This window comes from Nansenia antarctica (genome assembly GCF_963989245.1).
Source record: "Nansenia antarctica genome assembly, chromosome: 4".
Classification (NCBI taxonomy): Eukaryota; Metazoa; Chordata; class Actinopteri; order Argentiniformes; family Microstomatidae; genus Nansenia; species Nansenia antarctica.
This window is the reverse complement of record NC_137689.1, coordinates 23242735-23267378: the sequence shown is the minus strand read 5'-3', so window position 1 is coordinate 23267378 and position 24644 is coordinate 23242735. Positions and strand designations below refer to the sequence as shown.

Here is a 24644-nt window from a genome sequence, read left to right as displayed (position 1 = left end):
ATGGGACAGTGGGAAGCATTTTTTTTCTTCCTTTGACTCCATTGGTTTGGATTTGATTAAAGTATACTGTATAGATTGTCAGTTTTTATTTAAGAGTAGCCTATATTTGTATGTTGGTTTCACCATTCAGAAATTGCAGCACTTTTTATACGTAATCCCCTTATTTCAGGGCACCAAATGTAATAGGACAGATTAATATAATGTCCAAATTAAGCACTCATTTTTAGTCTTTGGTCAACAATCCTTTGCATGGAAGAACTAGGCTACCTAAAGTCTGTTGACTCTGAGCATCTTCCTTGGTGATGCTCTGCCAGGCCTGTACTGCAGCCATCTTCAGTTGTTGTTTGTTTTGAGGTCCTTTTACCTACAATCTTATCTTCAGGAAAATAAATGCATGCAAGTGCAAAAAGCAAAATATTGTCAAATCAAAAACATTACATTTTTGCCATTGAAAAGCTCCCTAGTTGCTATGGCAGTATGTTTGAGGCCATTGTCTTACTGTATAATGAAACACCAATGAATCTGAGGCATTTGCTTGTTCTCAAGCAGACAGCATGTTTCTGTTCTCTTCACATTCTGCTGCAGTCAGCAATCACATTATCAATTAAGACAAGTGAGCCAATTCTTGTGGCAGCTATATATTCCCAAACCCTGATACCCCTTCCCCGTTTCACAGATGACGTGGTATGCTGTAAATCTTTGGCAGATCCCTTTTTCTCCGACCTTTCATTGTCGTGCATTTTTGTATGATTATTTCAGGGAATAATACAAGGGAGTGGTAACAAACAATAAAACACAGAAGAGAAGTACAAATACAAAATTGGCACAAACCTTCCATCCCCCGCCCCCTCCTCCCCGTCCAAATCTCTCCCTACCCCAGCAATCCCCCCCTCCTCCCACAAATGTCCTTCCCCCCACATACCGCCAACCCACCCGCCCCATCACAGCCCGCCACCCCACCCCACAGGACCCAATGGAAGGAGCAAATAGATTTGAGAATAGTAATGCTGGATGGATCCCAGCATGAAACATTATCAGAGATTGCCTGATGCCTGTTAGATGCCCAGTGTCTATGCTGGCTATGTCTATGAAGTCTAAGATCCACCTGTGTAGTCAAACAATGGGGAGACTTCCACCTGCAAGCTATAAGCCTTTTGGCCGCTGTAAGGTCGGCCAAACAGAGGCGTCTTTTCCCCTTACTTTCCTGTCTATCTTCACTAACTCTATCTAATACTCAGCCCCACTCAGAAAAAAATAACCTTTAAAAAAATATATATACTAAAAATGGTGGAACCAAAATGAATACAAATACCATCCAAACCTTTGGAGGCAAAAGAAGAAAAAGTGCTTCACTGTCCCATTACTTACACAGGTTACTGTGCATGTACGTGTAGGGTAGATGAAGGGTGTTTATCTGTGGACTATAATCGGTAGTTAAACAGTCCCTTCTGATATTGACTCATACATCAGAGCACCTGCACCAAATTATTGAATCCATTTGGGGATTTTTGGGCATTGTAGCTGAAGCAGTACATAATGTCCTTTCACAATCCAAGCCCGCTCCCTCCCCTAGACCAGCACGGTTCTTCAAACATTGATTGATTACAAGTGTTACTCTCTTGTGCCTTTGCGGCAGGGTTGTCATGAAGAATGTATGACTCCAGCTTACTTCAACAACACTTTTGGGAAACTCACCACCGACTCATCATCAGTGAGCAGCTGGGCGACATTAGTTTGTTGTACTGTAGAAGATCACTACCCTGTGATCACTGGTAGAAGCACCACACCATTCACCCCCCCCCCACAAGCAGTGAGGTGAAAGACTTACCTGTATGCAGGTCTGTCACCTTTCACTGCTGTCCAAAAAGCCCCAAACACGAAATACACAAGAGGCTTTTAACTGACCTCCTTGAGCGTGTCATCTGTCTTTGACAGTCCTAACAGCAGGAAGAGCTTGGAGAGGAGATGTTACCGTACACTCCTCACCCCTAGTGCTCCTAGAGGTCAGCTAGCCATGTGCCACAGCCCGAGGCTGGTGGAGGTAGACATCAGAGGACGGGCTCGTTGTAATTCATGGAATGGAATGAAGAAGTGCACCATTCCTCATTCCATTCCATGCATTGCAAGAAGCTTGTCCTTCTATTCCTACCTCTACCAGCCTCCCCTGATATGTGACAGCAGCTGGTGAAACCAGGAACAAGTCGGCAGCCAATTTAATGTTCAGACTTTTATTCAGCAAAATGTAAATACATTTCAGTGTTGTTGAAAATCAATGACACTCGCTAATTGCAAATTAGTTTATTATTATTACCTACTTGAAAAACGTGCAAACATGCCGTCAAGCATTATTAGACATCGGTTCTCAATGCAAAAGTTGGGAATTTGAACAAACTCGCATTCCGAACGAACTCGCCAGGTCTGCGGGTATTCATGGAACGGACACGCTGAGACGAGGACCCACTCGGCGGATTCGTGACATTAGACAGAGTTGGCACGGAGGGCTACGTGCCCGGCAACGAACCAAATGGACTATACCTACTGAGTATATTCCTTGCTAATGTCCGCTCTCTAGCGAACAAGATGGATGAGCTCAAACTAGGGATTACCACACAGAAGAGGATGATGGACAGACTGCAACGTGGTGATCTTCTCTGAAACTTGGCTAAACACCAGCGTTCCGGACAGCGTTGCTACGCTAACAGGACGGGACCTCTTCAGAGAACGACTGGTAATTCAGGTAAAGCGAAAGGCGGTGGTTTGTGCATTTATGTCAACAAAACAACAAAACGTATGTAAAAAAAAATCACAATCACACAATCAAGTGTAGACCGTTTTACCAACCTGCCCAGAGAGTCCTCTGCTGTTATTATTAGCGCAGCCTACATTAAGGTGACCAGATTTCTCAGATGCATTCTGGGGACATTTCCAACTTTTTAGGGAAAATGTATACATTTTATCATGATGAAATACAGAAACGGGGACAATTGCTGTTTCATTTATTTTGACCAATGTATACACATTCAAGCAAGAATACTCAAGTGTTACAACTGGAATGTGCCTCTCAACATTAGTGTCAGTGTACTGTAAGTGGTATTAAAAGTAATTCTTAGAACTGTTCAGGTTGACGAGCCAACCATCAACCAAGCGGGGGGTCTGGGGGTCCTCCCCCAGAAAAAAAGAGGATTTAACACTTAATTTCCTGCATTCTGGTGAATTTGTACACACTATTGTGCTTTTTATGCCAATTTTTATCTCCACTACCCTACTCATACTTTAAGCCTAACATACGGTAATGTTTAAGCCTAACATAAGACTAATGATGTTGTCAAAATTCTGTATATTGTATTGTATTTTTATTTTTATTTAAAACAACTTTATACACCCACTGCATATATTTCATTGTATTATCATTGAGACTGTCTGCGTGCTTTCCCCACGCTTGGATGTAATTCACTGAGTGGTGAAGAATGACCTTGTTATTGCTCCATTCAATCATAATGAACTCGTTAATGGGGAACAATCGGGGCTGAAATGCTTTCTATTGAATGTAACGATCGTCCATTAACGGGTAATATGCATACATTGACGTTATAAAGGGGTGGAGGACCCCATGGGTAGGACCCTTGGCAGCAGGTTCGGTGACAATACAAGCCAAGATTTTACAAATAAAATAAAAAATGAAATGCTTGAAACGGGGACTTTTCCGGGGACAGTTTGTTGTCGGGGACAGGTCATCCAAGCTGGGGGCTGTCCCCGGAAATCGGGGGCGTCTGGTCACCGTAGCCTACATAGCCCCAGATGCTAATGCTAAGCTAGCAACGAAAGAGCTGCATGTTGCCATTAGCAACCAACAAACTGCACACCCAGAGGGTGCTTTCATTACTGCGGGGGATTTCAACCACTCTAATCTGAGGACTGTACTGACAAAATTCTAGACCATGTCTATACAAACATTGCTGATGGCTACAGAGCCATTCCCCTCCCCCACCTAATGCAATCAGACCACATCTCTTTGTTCCTACTCCCCAAATACACACCTCTCATCAGACGTGTGAAACCAACAAACCAACAATGGACTGAGGAAGTCGGCACCACACTTCAGCTGCTGGACGCAGCCCCATGGCCTTGATCTGTACACCTCTTACGTTATGGATTACGTCAAGGAATGTGGTGACAAAGTCACAGAGCTACAAGTGGATTAAGACCTTCCCCAACCAGTAACCTTGGATGAACAGAGAGGTCCGTACACTGCTGAAGGCACGCAACACCGCCTTCAAAGCAGGTGACACAGAGGCCTACAGCTCAGCCAGGGCTAGTCTGAAGAGGGGCATCAAGGAGGCCAAGCTCAATCACAAGCTGCGGATCGAGGAGCACTTCCAGAGCACCTCAGACCCCTGTCGTAAGCAAGCAACACCTACGCCAGGATGCTGTTCATTGATTTCAGCTCAGCTGAAGAATGAAGAAATCCTCTACTCCCTCTTCACCCACGAATGCTTACCGATGCACGGATCGAACTCCATCATCAAGTTTGCAGACGACACCACAGTGATAGGCCTGATAAGCAACAACGACGAGTCGGCCTACAACACCTAGCCAAGTGGTGCCCTGACAACAACCTGGCCCTCAACACCAGCAAAACCAAAGAGATCATTGTGGACTTAAGAAAAACTGGACACTGTGAACACTCCCCCAACTACATCAATGGGATGGAGGTGGAGCATGTTCCCAGCTTTAAGTTTCTGGAGGTCCTCCGAGGACCTCTCTTGGACCCTTAACACCTCTTCCTTGGTCAAAAAGGCGTAGCAGCGCCTATACTTCCTAAGGGGTAACCGCTGCACCATTGAGACCATCCCCACCAACTGTGTCACAGTGTGGTATGGCAACAGGCAATGTGTCTGACCGTAAAGGCCCTGCAACGGCTGGTGAAAACCGCCCAGCGCATCGTTGGCACCAAACTCCCTTCCATCGAGTCCCTCCAGGCAAACCGGTGTCGACGGAGGGCGGCAAACATCATCAAGGACACCTTCCACCCCAACCACGGACTGTTTGACCCCCTACCTTCAGAGACTCAGGAAGTACCGGATCCACAGGCCCCGCACCAGCAGGCTGCTATCACTCTGAAACAATCCCCACCTCCACACACCCTGCTGAAATAGTGCCCCCCCCCCCCCACCCAACACACACACACACACACACACACACTTGACTATGACTCTCAGTATCCGCCCCCCCACCATGGGATACTATGGATATGACATAATGGAAAATGCCTATACTATGATGACAATGACAATATTTGTTGGCTGCTCATCCCTGGTTAATGCGATCACTAGTCTATAACCTTTGCACTACTGATGTTTACATTACTACCTTTGTATTACTGTATATTGCACATTGCACATGTCTCCTGACATAGCTTCTTTTATACTTCTGCACATTAGATACTGTACATAAACTACCTCACTGTACATAGCCCATAACTGCATATTGCCAATAACTGTATACCTCTAAACTATAATGTTGTTTTACTACCTCTGCACATACTGTATATTACATAGTTACCTATCACTACCTCTTGTTCTATTTATATCATGCCCTTATATCACTATTTGCACTTCTGGTTGGATGCTAAACTGCATTTCATTGTATTGTACTTGTACTCTGCGATGACAATAAAGTTGTATCAAATCTAATCTAATCTAATCTAGTGAACTAACACAGCCTGCTAACAATGTAGTGTTATAGTTAACTAGGTAGTAGTGTGGATTACTCACTGAATCCTTTGCATTGCAATGTTTTGGCTTGACTAGCGAGTGTGTCACTGAAATGTATTTACATTTTTCTGAATAAAAGTCCAAACATTTTGATTGGTTGGCGACTTGTTCCTGGTTTCATCAGCTATTGTCACATATACTAGTCGTGATCTATTAGCTGTAGCCTCTTCTCACAGCCACTGTATCTCTGACAACAGCTGGTTTACTAATACAGGCATTCGGTGGGTGAGAACCCCCAAAGAATCGTTTTTTGACTGGTTCTGATTTGAAAACACTGTGGATGAAATTCTGTTGAGCCTGAGCTCCTCCCTTCTCCCGAAAGCTTTCCTCCTACTCCTCGCTTTTGTTTTTCCTTTCCTTCGTCCAGTTGTTTATGGAACCCTCGAGGTATGCCGTCTTGTTTGAAGTTGTTTCCTTCTCCAAACAGGAAGTCCTCGCTAGTGTTTGATGTGATTGGTGCTGCGACCTTGTCAGTCATTTAATTTTGAACATCAAAACAAGCCCAAACACTTCAAACCACTCAGTAACCATTTCAACAAGCTATGGTTCACAGACTCAGTGCCCCCTCAGACTCAGACTCTATGACGTGTAGCAGCTTTCACAACTCTGGGTAATGTCAGGGACCCCGCAGACCCCAGGCAGATGTTTGTGCTAGAGGGTGGAGAGGAGGGCGGGGTTTTGAGTGTGTGTGTGTGTGTGGGGGGGGGCGGGGGTTGAGTGAGTGGGAGCAGGGGGCAGGGGTCGAGAGGGCGCGCTGTGTAGCTGTGAATCACCTTCCTGGTATGAGAGTACAGACGTCCCACGCCCCCTAACCTAAAGTCCTTCCTAACAGAGGGTCTTTAGAGTTCATTCACCTCGTGTCCTGGAGGAGGGAGGAAGAGAGGGAGGAGGGGTCGTGGTGGAGGGAGGAAGAGAGATGGAAATGGGGAGAAAGAGGGACTGAGAGAGGTCTGGCAGGGGCGTTGTCCTTGGCCACACTACAATGTTTACACCATGGACTACTCGTGCACACACACTCGACCCTCACACACTCTCTCTCTCTCTCTCTCTCTCTCTCTCTCTCTCTCTCTCTCTCTCTCTCTCTCACTCACACACACACACACACACACACACACACACATACAATGGGTCTCTGTGTAAAGCTCTGTCCTTGCACACAAAACCCCTGCATTCAACGTTTGCCTCACTTTCTCTGGAAAAGAAAATCTGCTACAGGGAATCATATGAGAAGAAGCCATTGCTTGTTGTTGAACTTAAACACACACACATACAGACACACACACACACACACACACACACACATAAACACATACACATAAACACATACACATAAACACATACACACACATAAGCAAACACACATGACATCAAGGTCTTCCCAGAGTTCCAAAGGTCAATTCAGTTCAGTTAGGAGGCAAGGCGAGGGCTTTTTCCAGAAAGTTGATTGGTTCCTTAACTTCCATAAGTGCTGTGTTGTTGTGTTGAGCTGCCACGGGGTGGAGGAGAGGCTCAGCCTCTAACAGGCTGACGGAGGGAGGAGGAAAGAGGGAGGGAGGGAGGGAATGGAGAAGGAAGAGGAGGAGTAGGGTTGTTGGAGGGGCTTCATATCCATAAACACACACCCTTACCACACACACCCACACACACTCACACACACTCCAGCACCCCACCCTTTTGAGAAGACCCTCCCATCGTTCCTCCCCCTCTCTCTCTCTCTCTCTCTCTCTCTCTCTCTCTCTCTCTCTCTTTCTTTCTCTCTCCCTTTCCCTCTACTTTACACACAAAAACACACACTCACTCCTCCTACACCACTCGGTTTTCTAAGAACCAGCCAGAGAGAGAGAGAGAGAGATAAAGAGAGAGAGGGGGAGAAAGAGAGTTTCAGCAGTTAGGACTAGGGTCTTAGTGTGAGTACAGCACTATGTGGTCAGCCTGGTATGTGTTGTGTGTGTGTGTTGTGTTAGCTAGGGGCCGTCCTCCTTTTGCCACCGTTTGCCCTTATTAAAGAGTAACCGCTCCTCACTGGAGGGACCAGAAACATCCTGGAACTACCACCAGAGGATTTCAATCTCACTCAAGACGACAAACACTCGAGTGTGTCCTCTTTCCCACTTTGGAGTGCGGTTGAGAGACAGAGAGAGAGAGAGAGAGATAGAGAAAGAGAAAGAGAGTTTGTTGTTTGTTTTGTTTAGTTTTTTTGCTCAATCGGGCACATTTTTGCTGATGTTTCGACCTCTCCGGTTGGACCCGTGTGTTATTCAGTGTCGACCTGGAAAAAGAGCCTGCGTTGTTCTGAGGAGAATTTGTGTTTTGATGAGATCGCTTAAGAATGACTGCTGGATGTCGTTCTGAAGAGAAGACTGTCGCCTCCTTCAGGCACCTTTAGAAGAGGTATCCTAAGACACGGAGGATAACGTTGTAGGTGCATCTGCATCGGACCTTTTAGAGGATATCAACTCCATAAGAAGATTGCAGACCTACTTCTAAAGCATCACTGCTTCTTGTTTCTGAACGCGGTTTTAAGCCTGTCTTACCCCCAGACGAACAGCAACCGGTGCACCTGGCCCAACTGGTCCTCACAAGATTTACGAGAGAGAAGGGTATCAACGCCTTCCCTCCCCAAAAAAACAGGAGCGGGAAGAATCCATTCCTGTTTTAGGACTGGGGGGGCACCCCTTCTTTCATTTTTTGGGGACTGTAAATCAATACCTACCCCCTCGCCCTCTACCCATTCCGGCCACCCAATTCCTCATCGTCAGGAAGACAGCGGTATTCCTTAGAGACACATTCCTACACTGGCACTGTGGATTTACGGCGGTCTTAGTTTGCCCCCCCCCAACCCGGCTGTCAACTGGAACCCCCTCTATCTCAGAGTCTTGACTGTGGGAATATTATCTTTCTGAAAGCCATCGCTCAGCAGGGGGGCAGGGGCGGGGGGGGGGGGGGGGGGGGGGGCGCAGGGGGGTTTCATTAGTAACTTGTCAGTCAAATAGGTGTGTGTGTGAGTGCGATAGGAAGGCATACCTTTTTGGCCTTGGGGTACTAGTGAGTTATAGGAGTCTTCTTTATGAGAGTAACACACTTCTCAGTTGCAATCGTTGACGGTTTGTTTGAGTAGCCTTATCTTGGGAAGTTAAGGTAAGGGGTTAGTTTTTAAGTTTTGTGCCATTTTTTGTATTAGTCCTGCTCACACTAGTCGTCCCCCGAGGGCTGAGGTTATTACAGGTCAACAGCAGACCGGGCAGCGCTGTGTGTGTGTGTGTGTGTGTGTGTGTGTGTGTGTGTGTGTGTGAGCAAACAGAGTCATGAGGCAGGGCTGAGCAGCTTGGCTTATAGACAGGGAGGAGTTCCTTTTGCCTACAAGGACAAGGACCCAATCTAAACAGACAGACCATTCTCCAGGATAGGAGACACCACTGATCAGGAAAGAGAGGGGAGTCAGAGACAGACACGGAATGAAGGAGAAGGGGAGACACACACACACAGAGACCCCAGCCCCGGACCCTTCTACCAGCATGGAGACAGATTCCCTGTCAGACTGGGAGACCATCCCCCAGTTACACGAGGCCCACTGGGAGACCTGGGACTGGGAGTCAGAGAGCATCCCAGCCGTAAGTGACTTTGTGCTGGGGGGTGGAAGCTGGGGAGAATGTGTTAATCTCAAGGTAGTAATCCTACGGCAAAACAAGTCAGCGCTACTTTGTCCTCACACTGGAAAATGACCGACCGCATGGACGTGCGATCCTCCTCGTCCCGCAGAGTTTGGAGTCGACACAGGGGGCCGGAGTGGAGATAGACACAGAGAGATGAAGGGGGATCTAGAAATATCTAGAATCTGTAATCGACCTAAACTCACACCTGTGTGCTAGTTCCCTGCTAAGTCTCTCAGACCGCGACCTAGGTTGACCTAAGCGCTTCAGAGCGATGAATCACGGGGGTTTGTTTGGTCTCTCTCTCACCGGACTGATGTTGGCTGCAGCTCTGAGTTGGAGAGCCAAAGGGGGGGGGGGGGGCGGGATGGGAAGGGAAGGAGGGAGGGAGAGAGGGAGGGAGGGAGAGAACGAGGGAGAGAGAGGGGGGGGGGGAGATGGGAAGGTGGGAGGGAGGGAGAGAGGGGGGGGGAGATGGGAAGGTGGGAGGGAGGGAGAGAGGGGGGGGGAGATGGGAAGGTGGGAGGGAGGGAGAGAACGAGGGAGAGAGGGGGGAGGGATGGGAAGGTGGGAGGGAGGGAGAGACGGGGGGAGGGGGGGGAGGGGGAGATGGGAAGGTGGGAGGGAGAGAAAGAGGGAGAGAGAGACAGAAGGAGGGAGAGGGAGGGAGGCAGGGATAGAGGGAGGGAGACAGAGGATGTTTGACTAGGTACGTCAGAGTGAACACAGGAGACAGGCAACATGTGGAGAATGGATCGAGGTCAAGTGATCCTCAATACTGTAGAGAGGCACGGTGGGTGTGTCAAAACCGTGAGTCGTTCAGGTGTGTCACTGCTGGGCTGGAACAAAAGCCTGCAGTACTGATGATCTCCAGAACCAGGAGTGGGGGTTGATGGTCTAGATATCTAGATCAAGATCCTCTAGTTGTGATGGGCTCTGTACGGGCTTCAAGGGAGGCCGGTGGAGGTAGAAATCGGACTCATTGTAATGCATGAGTCCACTGATGGGCTTACTGTCTATAACTTGAGGGGTTTCTAGTTTGTACAAAAGTTTGGCTGCTTGCTATCACTCGTCTTGAAACTACCGCATCAGAAAATAGTTCCGAGATGATGGGGGTTTTGGATATCCAAGAATTGATTGTTTGATGTGGGAGTTTCCACACACTACCCAAGGCGATGCTAAGCGTCAGCCGATCAGTGACGTAGCAGAGGGTGAACGCTTACGCCCTTTTTGGGGGGGTGAATAGCGTTTAGTTCACCCACCGCCACCTTTTTAACACGTTAGCTCTCGCGTTTGATGTTTTCTCTGGTGTTCAGCGTTTAGTTAGTCTTTTTCTCTCAGACCAGTAACATCTCTGCGGTGGGACACACTCAGAGCTGATTATCTGACTGTTTGTCATCCCTGTGTCCCATTACTGTGTCCCGTTCCTGAAGAATGCTGTGTTTGTCTCATCAGCGCCAGGCTGCCTGGGTTGTGGTCAACACGGCCGATAAGAGAGCTCTCTCTCTCTCTCTCTCTCTCTCTCTCTCTCTCTCTCTCTCTCTTTCTCTCTCTCTCTCTCTTTCTCTCTCTCTCTCTTTCTCTCTCTCTCTCCCTCCTTCTCTTTCTCTCTCTCCCTCCTTCTCTCTCTATCTCTCTTTCTCTGTCTCCCTCTGTCTCTTTCCCTCTCTCTCCATCCTTCTCTCTCTCTCTCTTTCTCTCTCCCTCCTTCTCTTTCTCTCTCCCTCCTTCTCTTTCTCTCTCTCTTTCTCTCTGAAAAGGACATGTGTTTATCTGGCCTCTCTGAGAGGGAGAGAGGGGGAGACTGTGCTAGTACTTGTGATGGAGAGACATATTAGGAAAAGGAAAGTTTCTACGGAAATAGAAGTTTGTTTTGAGAGATCTGCAGAATGTGGTGTGTGTGTGTGTGTGTGTGTGTGTGTGTGTGTGTGTGTGTGCGTGCGTTCGCACATGCATTCTCGCATGTGTCCCAGTGTATGTACGTTGTGCCTGTTTGTGTATTCCACTCTGTGAGTGTCTTGTGAATTTTGCATCCCCCCTCAACGTGCCTTCTCTCTCTGTCCCTCCTGCAGGTATTGAGTCCCACGTACAAGCAGCGCAATGAAGACTTCAGGAAACTCTTCAAGCAGCTGCCCGACACAGAGCGCCTCATCGTGGGTGAGTGAAGGGACACAGATGTCAATGCAGAACCGCCCACAGCTTTCTATAGATTCCCCTTCTCAGACCCTCCCTACATCACAACATACACCCCCCTTGTGGCATGGGGTGGTCCAGTGGTCTAGTACCGCAGTCTACATTGGCACACATAATGCCCATGTCAGCATGGGTTGGAGTCCGACCCATGCCCTGCTGACATGCCCTCTCTCCCTTCTTCTCCTTACTTTCCTGTCTGTCTTCAATCTATCTGTCCAATAAAATGAAAAATATGAGTGGGACTGCCGCGCCCCTGGAGCAATTAGGGATTAAGTGGCACATGCAGCTCCCTCCTGAGGCGGGGATCGAACCAGCGACCTTCTGATTGCTAGCCGGCCTCTCTTGCCTCTAGGCTACCGGCCGCCCCCAACATATTTATGACATATCCCCTCCCCCGACCCTCACTACATAAAATATACACTCCTTGTTGACATCAATATGACCGATATTTACTGTGGAATTTCAAAGATATTGATCCAGAGACCAGAGCTTTAATATGCCATTCACAGCCTTCATAATTACCAGTTATATATATATATATATATATATATATTATATTATCTATTATATGAGTTGTCCAACTTCTAAAAGAAATGACGACATACCCTCACTACATCCAAATATACACCCTCCTGTGACATGATATGAACACATAACACAACTGTGTTGGAAGCTCAGACACTTTGGTCTTTTGTATGATCTCCAGATGTTTAATTTTTTGTTGTGGTGGAAATTTCCCCTGACACTGGAAATGACCCCTGACATTTGACCCCCCCTTAACCTTTGACCCCTTCTCTGACAGACTACTCCTGTGCCCTGCAACGAGACATCCTCCTGCAGGGACGCCTCTACGTCTCGGAAAACTGGATCTGTTTCTATAGCAACATCTTCCGCTGGGAAACGCTGGTATGGGACTTTGTGTTTTCATCATGGGTTACCATTGTCCCTTTTACCATGCACGATAGACCCATACTTTTTTCTTCTTTTTTTTATTAGTTTTTTTATTTGTATCACCTATTTTAGCTCAGAATAAATTATTTTCCATTGCTTTTCATCCATAATGTCATATTGTGATATCATCATATCATAAGGAATGCACCGGCCCCACAGTGTTTCCCCAGATTCAGTTAGAATTGTAACCGTGGTTACAATATATACTCTGTATAGGTGTCCTACTTTGTTCACCAATCACATGAGCTGTCCTTTCCTCTGGAGTCCAACCATCTTTTAGTCTGACCATGTTGTCTCTCTCTCTCCCCACTCGCTCTCTCTCTCTCTGTCTCTCTCGCTCTTTTGCTATCTCTCCTCTCCCTCCCTCTATATATCTCTCTCTCTCTCTCTCTCTCTCTTTCACTCTCCCTCCCTCCCTCCCTCCCTCTATCTCTCCCTCTCTCTTTCTCTCTCTCTCTCTCTCTCTCTCTCTCTCTCTCTCTCTCTCTCTCTCTCTCTCTCTCTTTCACTCTCTCTCCTCTCCCTCCCTCCCTCTCTCTCCCTCTCTCTCTCTGTCTCTCCAGCTGACAGTGCGTCTAAAGGATATCTGCTCTATGACCAAGGAGAAGACGGCCCGCCTCATTCCCAATGCCATCCAGCTGTGCACTGACAATGACAAGGTCCGAACTGGATTCACACACACACACACACACACACACACACACACACACACACACACACACACACACACACACACATATTTTAAATACGTGGGTTATATATATATATGAGTAATTATTTGGGTTCACATTAAAGCATAACGTTCAAAAGAGCCCAGAATTATAACAATAATAGAACAAAAGATAACGTAGTCATGTGTGACAGTCTGTCAGGACGTTGTAACATCCTGCCCTTTATCGCCTGTCTTCCTGTAGCACTTTTTCACCTCGTTCGGGGCGAGGGATCGGACATACATGATGATGTTCAGACTGTGGCAGAACGCTCTGCTGGAGAAGGTAAGAGCTTCACGTTTCACAGAGTCAGAGTGGACTTCCAACGGTTGACACAAAGACTGTGTATCTGGGTTTTACTGTTTCAAAAAGCTTATATTTTTTTTGCCCTCTTTTTTATTTTTCCTCCTCTTACCTCTCTCTCTCTCCCTCTGTCCCTGCCCCGCCCCCCCCCTCCCCCTTCCTCTCTCTCACGCTCTCTCTCTCTCTCCCTCCCCCCCCTGCCCCGCCCCCCCCTCTCTCCCCCCCCTCTCTCTCACTCTCTCTCTCTCTCCCTCTGTCCCTGCCCCGCCCCCCCCTCTCTCTCACACTCTCTCTCTATCTCCTCTCTCTCTCCTCTCTCTCTCTCTCTCTCTCTCTCTCTCTCTCTCTCTCTCTCTCTCTCTCTCTCTCTCTCTCTCTCTCTCTCTCTCTCTCTCTCCCCCTCTTTCAGCCCTTGTGTCCCAAAGAGTTGTGGCACTTTGTGCACCAGTGTTATGGTAATGAGCTGGGCCTGACCAGCGATGATGAAGACTATGTGCCTCCTGATGATGACTTCAACACCATGGGGTGAGTTTTGACCCCCACACACACACACACACACATACACACACACACACATTAACACACTCACATACATGTTCGGACCATGTTTTTCATAGTTTGAAATACTCTCTGTGTTCTACAGCCATCTACAGTAAGCTGTAAGCTTGTACTGTGGCCATGTAGGGGGGTTCTGGTATTATCAGTTTGCGTCACTGTCAGGATCACTGTCATTATGATTATACGTGACAGTAGCTGGTGAAACAGGAACAAGGAACAAGTCGGCAACCAATCAAATTGTTCTGACTTTAATTCTGGAAAAATGTAAATAAATGTCAACATTGTTGAAAACCAATGCAGTGTTTCCTCCAGGATTTTTCCCATTAGTGGCGGAGCGTTTATGTTTCGCGCGTGCGTTTTTTTTTTCCGCGTGCACGCGCATAAAACGCGCACTGGCGCTCAAAACAAGGATGTAGTTTCACCAAAAACTAGAGGGTGGCAACAATTATAATTTCTTAAATAGCGGTTAAGTCATTAAAGCCGAGCAGGTGATTTTATATAGAAGGTGATCAAATACCAATATATCCTACAGCTGCAGCGGAACATGCGGAACGCGCATGACACACACACACACACACACACACACACACACACACACACACACACAGAAAGATCAATACGAAGTAGGCCGACATGAGAGTACACGCACAAAACCGGCTAACGTTACTCATTAACTGTTTACACAAGTAAAATCACAGTGTGACAGTCAGATGGAGCATTCGGTAAACAACAACAGCAAGGTAATGCATCAGTTGAGTTAAAGAAAACCAACCCCGCGCATATTGCTATGAATAGTTCGAAGCTAGATTATTTATTTCACAAAATAGGCTGATTTAATTGACCATGAACATCAGAGACATACATTACGAATGTTCATTTAAAATACTCTATACTGAGCACTGGTATAAGAACATGAACCAGAGAACAGCAGTGTTATGTACGACAGTATGTCATTGCAGCACTTTGTTGCACTTTACGACGTCACGTTCTGTACGTCCGTTAGAGCTTTACGACCTGTGTGTGTGTGTTGTCAGAATGAATGGCACTTGACAGTAAACGGAGCTCAGTTTGTATACCTGTGTGGATCTACATTTATTAGCATAACACAAACATAATAAGCAGTAAATGCAATAACCCACAGTCGGCGCTGATGATGTTGCATTTTCGATTAGGATACGGGATTAAAGGCACCGGCGTGTGTCCCGCTAAACCCGGACCAATCACAAAACTGTTTTGAAAGCGCGTCGCCTCGCGCAGCGCGCCTGTTGAGAGATTCAGTCTCGATTGCAGTGCGAACACAAACGACGAGGTTAATTGCAACATTGTAACATATTGTAAATAACTACGCCCTAAATCGTAACGAAATATTGGTCTGGAAGCGGCCTAAATCTAGCTTCAATCTACTTTTTTTCTGTTCTCCGGTCATAATAACTCGCTGCCTTTCTGCGCAGCCTGAATCAAAGTGGACTGTCTGAATCAATTAGTGGCGGAGGAAATTCATTCGTGGCGGCCCGCCACCAATAAATGCATATAGAGGAAACACTGCAATGACACACTCGCTAGTCGAGCCAAAACATTGCAATGCAATGGATTCGGTGAGTAATCCCCACTACTACCTAGTTAACTATAACGCTACTTCACATTATCAGCAGGCTCACAAAACAAGCTTTGTTAGTCGACTAGCGAGTCCGAAACATTTAATCGGCTGCCGACTTGTTCCCGGTTTCACCAGCCGCTGTCACATACCGTCTGTACGAAGAACACCCGCGAAACATCTCTAAACACACAGTACATGAAACACTTTCCATACAAGTACACATACAGTACAGTGTCCATACACACATATGCATATTCTACACATACAGTATCCATGTCAACATACCTAGCCAGTAGCCACGTACGTACCAGTTGTATGTATATGGGGGCGCGTACCACCCCAGGACCACGCACATAGTAGACCAGTAGAGCGCCCGGCGGGCGGCGTTGGCCGAGCTGATAATCTTGACCTACAGCTGTTCCGCTTGCCCGTGGTGCAGGTACTGCGAGGAGCTGCCCGTGGAGGAGAACGACGCCAACGACAGCACCACCTGCGCCAAGACCCCCGACCAGGCCAAGGCCGACCTCAGCCCCCTGCTGCCCCGCCTCGCCGGCTTCCCCAACAACAACAACAGCCACCTTGCCCTCGCCAGCCTGGCCGCCACACACCCGCCCGGACACGTGGTGAGGGACTTTACCGGAAGAGCACGACCGTACCGAAAACCATCTGTAGTTTTGGTTTCGTTTAGCTTTCTTTTACCTTTTTTGTTGTTGTTGTTGTTGTTGTTTTTGGTTTGTTTCGGGTTTTTTAAGCCAAGCCACACATCGTGGTTCAAATCATCGAGTGTACGGTATATGACACGATAAAGTCTGAGACTTCCGTTGTTGCCCCTGGCGACCGCTGTGATGACCGTGACCGTTGAGAGTCTGAATACGAAGCGTCCCCTTCGACCGCCTTCCACCTCACCGTCACCCCCAGAGACCCCCAGAGACCTCTGTGATGGAGACATTTATCACAAGTCTACAGCATCGACATTGTGCTGCCTCCACCAGGGCTCCATAGACAAAGGAGACTCCTCTAGCTCCTTGGGACATGGAGATAACACAGCCATTCAGGCCACACACAGACTATGTGTCGTCCCTCCCCATTGTCATCATTTTACATTGAGTGATTTGAGTAGCGGCATTTTCTCAAGTGATTGGCTAACTCCGTTAAAAGGAAGAGCCTGGTACAGCAGGACTACTGTCTGGAGGAGAGAATGAGCATTGTGATTTAATCCAGTCCAATCAAACTTCATTTAGAGGGCCCATTTCATACACGGAAGCGAGACAATGCGCTTTACAGAGAAACCGACAAAAAACACAAGAGGGTCATAAAAGTATTAACAGTCATGTGAGTCTAGACGGTAAAAAACAGAGAACAAGTGAGGACTGTCGAGAGCTGGAGAGACTAATGCTGTTTGATAATCAAATGGGTTGTGAACTGACTCCAACCCTCCCTCCCTCCCCCCCCACAGTACGACCTGCCCCTGTTGGACGAGTTCCCCGCCTGTCTCCCTGACAGCGAGCTCCTGACCCTCCCATTGGCCGGGAACAGGAGCAGTGATCACAGCAGCCCCGCCCCTTCGCCGTTGCTGGACTTCAACGACAACGAGGACCTTCCCACCGAGCTGAGCGACTCGTCTGAGACGCACGATGAAGGTGTGTGTCTGATGCACGCACGCACGCTCGGGCACACACACACACACACACACACCTACCTATACTCTGCCTGTGTCTGCAAGGCTGGTGGGTCACACACGCACACACACATGCACGGATGCACGCACACACATACACACGCACACGCATACATACGCACACACACACCTGCAGGCACACACACGCATACACACGCACACACATACATATGCAATCCATGAGATACAACTGATGAAAACGACATGAACTGACACTCACATCATACACATGATCATATCCATCTCATAACACACTCTCTTCTCTCTGTGTGTGTGTGTGTGTGTGTGTGTGTATGCGTGCGTGTGTTTGTGTGTGTGTGTGTGTGTGTGTGTGTGTGTGTGCGTCCTCAGCAGGGGAGGTGGAGGCCTTCGAGGAGGACCTGAACGGGAAGCAGTACATCAACGAGGTATACAAGTTCAGCGTGGACAAGATGCACGACATCCTGTTCACTGAGTCCACCTTCATGAGGGACTTCCTGGAGCAGAGGCGCTTCTCAGGTGATACTCCAGCATTTATAGATTAGATTAGATTAGATTAGATTAAATTAGATTCAACGTTATTGTCATCGCAGAGTACAAGTCCAATACAACGAAATGCAGTTTAGCATCCAACCAGAAGTGCAAATAGTGATATGAGGGCATGATATACATTTCCCTCCTTCCTTAGGTTTATACGTTTATACACACACACACACATACACACACACACACACACACACACACACACACACACACACACACACACACACACCATGGAGGAGAGAGGAGGGCCTAAGTAATTGGGAACACATTCTCTTTCACAAAAAGGACCTGAGCAAGAAGAAGCAATGAGACTTGCAGACAAGCGAAGCGACAGACGCAAACAGTAATAGAAATAGAACCAGATGTCAACAGACAACATGGACGGAGGGGGGCAACACACAGCATTAACAACACAAAGGGACACAACTGGTAGCTACTTGACGTAGCATCACACACCTGACTGATCTGACCAGGGTGAATCAGTCAAAGCAATAAGAGTGGCACGATAGCTTTCACTTATCCGATCGCTTTCAGATCACTGGTCACTGGTCTTGACTCTTGACTAGGTGTAATCAGTAGGCTGTTAACCTCGCAGTCATATACCTTGTGATGTCATCCAGATCACTTCCAGATCAGTGACCACTTTTTAAGACTTAGGTTTGATTTGCTTTCACTTCTTCAATGACTTCCAGATCAGTGATTTACCTCGAGGGAGAGAGGGAAGGAGGATGCAGTATTTCCAAACAGAGCCCTAGGAGTGGAAAAACTAAGGGGACACAACGTGTGGTTAACGTTCAGGGTTGGTCACCCAAAGTTAGGGTGAAGGGTTTGGTTAAGGTCAGGGTCAGTTCTAGGTTTTGACCCAGTCGGACACTGGTTAGGAAAGTCCCTTTTAGTCTCTAGACTCAGCGGGAGTCAACAAGTTGAAATGTCCAAGATGGAGGAGAGTGATCTGATCTTTTGTGTTGTGCCCACCTCCTCCACCCCCCCCCCCCCCCCCCCCTCCATTAGATATGGTCTACCACCCCTGGAGAAAAGAGGAGGCAGGCAACCAGACCAGAGAGATCATGTACACCATCTCCCTCACCAACCCCCTGGCTCCCAAGACAGCCACAGTCACTGAGACTCAGGTGAGTGTGCAGCGGTAGCCTCATGACAGGTTTAAACCGCCACAGCCTACAGTGCAGTTAGAACACCAGAGGGCGGGCTCCCATAGATGGAATGGGATTTTTATGGTCAGCGCCATGCGCACACATACAGAGTCAAGTGCCAACTCATCAGGATTCATTATAGAAGAATTCTCTATTTATTATTATAGTGTTAGGGGTTAACACTGTTTTATTATAGAGTTAGCTGTGTTTTATTCTAGGCTTAACAGTTTTATTATAGAGTTAATAGTGTTTTATTATAGAGTTAACAGTGTTTTATTATAGAGTTAACAGTGTTTAACATTATAGAGTTAACAGTGTTTTATTATAGAGTTAACAGTGTTTAACATTATAGAGTTAACAGTGTTTTATTAGAGAGTTAACTGTGTTTAACATTATAGAGTTAACAGTGTTTTATTATAGAGTTAACAGTGTTTAACATTATAGCGTTAACAGTGTTTTATTATAGAGTTAACAGTGTTTAACATTATAGAGTTAACAGTGTTGTATTATAAAGTTAACAGTGTTTAACATTATAGAGTTAACAGTGTTGTATTATAGAGTTAACAGTGTTTAACATTATAGAGTTAACAGTGTTTAACATTATAGAGTAAACAGTGTTTTATTATAGAGTTAACAGTGTTTTATTATAGAGTTAACAGTGTTTAACATTATAGAGTTAACAGTGTTGTATTATAAAGTTAACAGTGTTTAACATTATAGAGTTAACAGTGTTGTATTATAGAATTAACAGTGTTTAACATTATAGAGTTAACAGTGTTTAACATTATAGAGTAAACAGTGTTTTATTATAGAGTTAACAGTGTTTTATTATAGAGTTAACAGTGTTTTATTATAGAGTTAACAGTGTTTAACATTATAGAGTTAACAGTGTTTTATTATAGAGTAAACAGTGTTTTATTATAGAGTTAACAGTGTTTTATTATAGAGTTAACAGTGTTTCTCATCCTGTGTTGTCAGACTTTGTACAAGGCCAGCCAGGAGAGTGAGTGTTACATCATCGACGCGGAGGTGATCGCTCACGACGTGCCCTATCACGACTACTTCTACACCCTCAACCGCTACATGCTCACCAGGGTGGCTAAGAACAAGTGTCGGTTAAGGTGAGAGAGACGACCGTCCACGTAGAGAGAGCTTGTCAGAGACGACTGTCCACATAGAGAGAGCTTGTCAGAGACGACTGTCCACGTAGAGAGTGCTTGTCAGAGCAGCGTGGGTGGCTGGATAGTCTACCTGGTCACATGACACCTGATTGCACATGTTTCATTAGCTGGATGAAGTGATCACATGTTTAGATTTGAGGCCCATTGGATTCATGCTTCCTCACAGACATGTTGCTGGTTCCAGTTTCATCAGAGTCTATCCTGTGTGTGTCTGTGTGTCTGTCTGTGTGTGTGTGTGTGTGTGTATGTGTGTGTGTGTGTGTGTGTGTGTGTGTGTGTGTGTGTGTGTGTGTCCTGCAGGGTATCCACAGAGCTGCGCTACAAGAAGCAGCCCTGGGGGCTGGTCAAGGGCTTCATCGAGAGGAACTTCTGGAGCGGTCTGGATGAGTACTTCAGACACTTAGGTCAGCCTCCACCACAGACACACACTCCTTCTGTCAGCATGTCATATTCCATCTTGACACTGTTGGAGAAAATATGTTTTCTGTAGGGTCAATTAAAGATGCTCTCTGTGCTTATTCTAAATGACATCTACACAACTAAAAATCTACTAAATCCACAACAATACATTCCAAATAAGCTGCCTTTTCTTGCATGTTCAATATTGAGTAGTTTGACTGTATCTGTTGTCATAGATACACATACTCTGTTGTCAAATCAAGTCAGTCTTTATTATCCCTTAAAGGTATGTGGTCTGCAGACAAGGTGGACACATAACCCACACACAGTACAAAACACAGATACAGATGAAAATCAACGACACGTCGCTAGTCAACTAACACAGCTTGTTTTGTGACTCTGCTAACAATGTAAAGTAGTGTTCTAGTTAACTAGGTAGCAGTGGGGATTACTCGCCCAATCCATTGCGTTGTTGCAATATTTTGGCTTGACTAGCGAGTTTGTGTTGTGATTCTCAACAACGTTGAAACGTAGTTCCGTGTTTTAAAAGGAAAGTCAGAACATTTTGATTGGTTGCCGACATGCGGACCAAATGATCAGACTGTGTCACATATAGTAAGTGTTCACCCAGTGGTGTAAAGCCTGTCCGTGCCTGCCTGCGCCCCCACAGTGTTGGAGCTGAGTAAGGTGGAGGTGGTCCTCTGTGAGCTCCACGGGCAGTCTCCCAAGTCCAAAGCCCTGCGGACGGGCACGGTGAGGCGGAGAAAACGCCCCCTGGTCCACCTGAGACCCGCCCACTTGGACGAGGCCCTCAGCCCCGTGACCACGCCTGAGGACGAGGAGGATGCCGTCATCCACCGCATCAAACACGTGGCAGGTCAGAGGTCACAGGGGCTGGGCCTACATCACAGTGTTGACTCAAACAAGAGATGTTGTCACTTTTTTTTTCCTCTCACAATTAGCCAATGACAGTGCATGGCAGAAATTAGAAAATTTCATTTTATCAAGGGGGGGGGGGGGGGGGGGGGGGGGGTTATGAAGTTTTCAAATGTTGCCATGTTCTTTGGTTATGTTTGATAGCGGACTTGTCACTGTTAGCCACTTGTCGGTTTGTGTTTCATCAGACAATCTATGATTCAGACCTAGTGTGAGAAGGGCGTTTGACATTTAGTGAAACATTGTCTGTCTTTAACTTCCTTCATCTTTATACTTTATGACGTTTGATAGAACGGTCTTGTGGACTTACTAATAGGATTTAACCTTAACCTTTGATGGTCAAAGCAATGGAGTTTCAAGAGGTCTCGTATATTTCTATTCTATTCTTATTTGGCTGGATCTAAAATGGCGGTGTGTCTCCCCCCTCAGGCTCTACTCAGACCAGACACATCCCTGACCACGTCCCTGGTGGCCTAGCCCTCTACAGTGTCTCCAAACTCCTCCTCATCATCAGCTTTGTGTGAGTTTCCACCCATCACCACCCTAGGTGGATCTGTCACCCCCCCCTGACACACCCTGCTTATGTTTGAGATGGGGTAGTGGCTTGTTTACTGTGGGTAGCTGTTAGCATTGGAATTGTAATGAGCTGGGTATTGTAAATGAGCTGGGTAATTCCTTGTTTGTGTTTTTCACTTGATGTTGTACAGAGTGCTAACTCCCCTGTAACCCGGCGTGGGTCTCTTTGATTCTGTGCATCAAACAACACCAAACCCAAGAGTGGTTCCCTAAGCCTTTGTCATTGTATTTCCTGTATTATTAGTTTGTTGGCCGTAGAAATAGTGTTCTATTTGTATTGTATGGTTGTTGAAACCAGGGGAGGCTGGTGGATGGTAGAAATGGGAGGACGGGCTCATTGTAATGCGTGGAATGGAATGAGGAACAGGAAGCGTGTATATTCCATTCCATGCATTACAGTGAGCTCGTCCTCCCATTTCTACCTCCAGCAGCCTCCCCTGGTTGGAATATCCTGTCCCTCGCCCTGTGTAGAGAGTTGATCCGTTGATGGAGTGATACGACTGTCTAGTTTGTCTAGTTTTCTCTCAGTTTTTGTTTCGTGTTATGGGTCTCATTTCCCTGTTGATTCAGTCTCATCATGTCATGTGATTAAATCTGGCCAATCACACTACCGGACTACTTCTTATGTTATTCGATATCCCAGACCAAGACAAACCATTCATCGATTCTCAGATAGATGTAGTCTGTAGTCTCCATTTTCTCCCTCTCCTCCCACTTAGAGGAGGGGAGTGTTTGAAAGGGGACATAGCAACGTTGTCTCTCGCTCTCTCTCTTTCTCTGTCTTGTTCTGGTGGTTTGTGTAATCTTTCTGTCTTTCTCTCTTTCTTCTTGTCTCCATTGCATCCTATAGGATCTGTATAAGGTATTCAACTTTTTCATGGACTTGGTTCACCTTGTTGTAAACTACTGTTTTAGCATTCACATAATCCATCCCTTGCAGTAGTTGTTGGCTTTTCAAATAAGTCCTACCTGTCTGACAATATCAGTTTTTGTCCTTTTACCCCTTCTCTCTCTCTTTCCCTCTTTCTCTCACTCTCTCTTTCTCTCTCTCTCTCTCTCTCACTCTCTCTTTCTCTCTCTCTCTCTTTCTCTGATCTGTAGCCTGGTGTTGCTGGTGTTTCTAAACATGATGCTGTTCTATAAACTGTGGATGCTGGAGTACACGACACAGAGTCTGGCGACTTCCTGGCAAGGCCTCCGACCACAGGAAAGGTCCGTCACCTGAAAAAATGCAATCCAGATGTGTCAACCTTACCTCACATTACGAAATCACCCCCTAGATGGCGATGTTTGACACTCTCTCTGTGTGTTTGTGTGTGTGTGTGTGTGTGTGTGTGTGTGTGTGTGTGTGTGTTTCAGTAAACTTCCGCAGACGCAGCTGGAGTGGGCTCAGCTCCTGGAATCGCAGCAGCGTTACCATGACGACGAGCTACAGAAGTGGAAGGAGATCATTAAGTCGTCTGTGCTGCTACTAGACGAGGTGAGAGAAGACTACAGCCCGAACAATCAGATTGGACATATACAGGATCATCAACCATCAGTGTGCCGTACCATTCAACCAGTACTCGAGTTGTAAAAGACAATCAGGGGGGATGGTGGATTTTATCATATGAGGACAATTTTAGCATCCCCACAGCGTCAGTGACTACAGTGTCAGTGACTTGGTAAAAATGTCATTGCATGTGTGCGTGCCCCCTCGCCCACAGTATTTTACTCAATATGCGCAAAACTAAATGTTGAAATAGCAGTAATACCACGTTCATTGATAAAATGACATAAGGGATGGAAAGGGGGGATGGCAGTTTTAGAAGGGGGATGATTTTGACCGTTTTTATTTCAGGGGGGATGCCATCCCCTCTCATCCCCCCTCAACTCGAGTGCTGCATTCAACCCCTGGTCAGAGCCAGGGCCTGGAGTTTCTCCCAGTCAGGTCTCATCCTGATTAGGAAAAAAAAGTCATGGCTGGTTGATCAGGTGGTGCCGGTCGTAGATGTTTGCTCAGATGTGACTGTAGTGTCTCCTGTGTCCATGAGGTTTCTTTGTGTCTTCCACAGATGAAGGACTCGTTGCTGAACCTCCAGAAGGGCGTAGGCTTAAGGGATTATAACTCTGAATCAGAGGAGAAGGAAAGTCGACATCACTGACAGACATGGGGGGCGGGGGGTGGGCGGGCCTTCTAGTGCTTGACCTCTGTTAGGAATTGACCTCTGGAGCGGGTGGCCGCCCGCACCGCTGTATCACGGGAGAAAAGAGAGCGACTGACCTTGGCCCGAACTACTTTTTCTCAATCCCCCCCCCTCCCCCCCACGGCCCGTTCTGCTCACCTCATTTTCAGAGAACATTGTACTGTAAAAGCTTTTTCTTTGGCCAAGCACGGACAAAAAAAAAAAAGCAAAGATAGAAGTGATGGGAAAAAAAAGCATGCAATGTTTGTCTCCATATGAAATACTTTCAGCGGAGATGTG

The 24644-nt window shown here is 46.7% G+C and overlaps 1 protein-coding gene across 1 annotated transcript in view; it reads left to right on the top strand.

Moving 5' to 3' along the window:
• Window positions 1-24323, top strand: part of gramd1ba (GRAM domain containing 1Ba) — a gene marked incomplete at both ends in the record, with an annotated part of 82440 nt that extends 58117 nt beyond the window's left edge. Inside the window, 17 exons of the mRNA XM_080529268.1 lie at window positions 11497-11581; window positions 12420-12523; window positions 13132-13227; window positions 13483-13563; window positions 13991-14106; window positions 16176-16359; window positions 17193-17376; window positions 17766-17912; window positions 18948-19066; window positions 20066-20208; window positions 20569-20672; window positions 21338-21544; window positions 22033-22123; window positions 23030-23041; window positions 23281-23391; window positions 23539-23659; window positions 24234-24323. Of these exons, the coding sequence (XP_080385394.1) occupies window positions 11497-11581; window positions 12420-12523; window positions 13132-13227; window positions 13483-13563; window positions 13991-14106; window positions 16176-16359; window positions 17193-17376; window positions 17766-17912; window positions 18948-19066; window positions 20066-20208; window positions 20569-20672; window positions 21338-21544; window positions 22033-22123; window positions 23030-23041; window positions 23281-23391; window positions 23539-23659; window positions 24234-24323 (1995 nt within the window). The remainder of the gene's footprint in view (window positions 1-11496; window positions 11582-12419; window positions 12524-13131; window positions 13228-13482; window positions 13564-13990; window positions 14107-16175; window positions 16360-17192; window positions 17377-17765; window positions 17913-18947; window positions 19067-20065; window positions 20209-20568; window positions 20673-21337; window positions 21545-22032; window positions 22124-23029; window positions 23042-23280; window positions 23392-23538; window positions 23660-24233) is intronic.
• Between the last annotated feature and the right edge of the window lie 321 nt (window positions 24324-24644).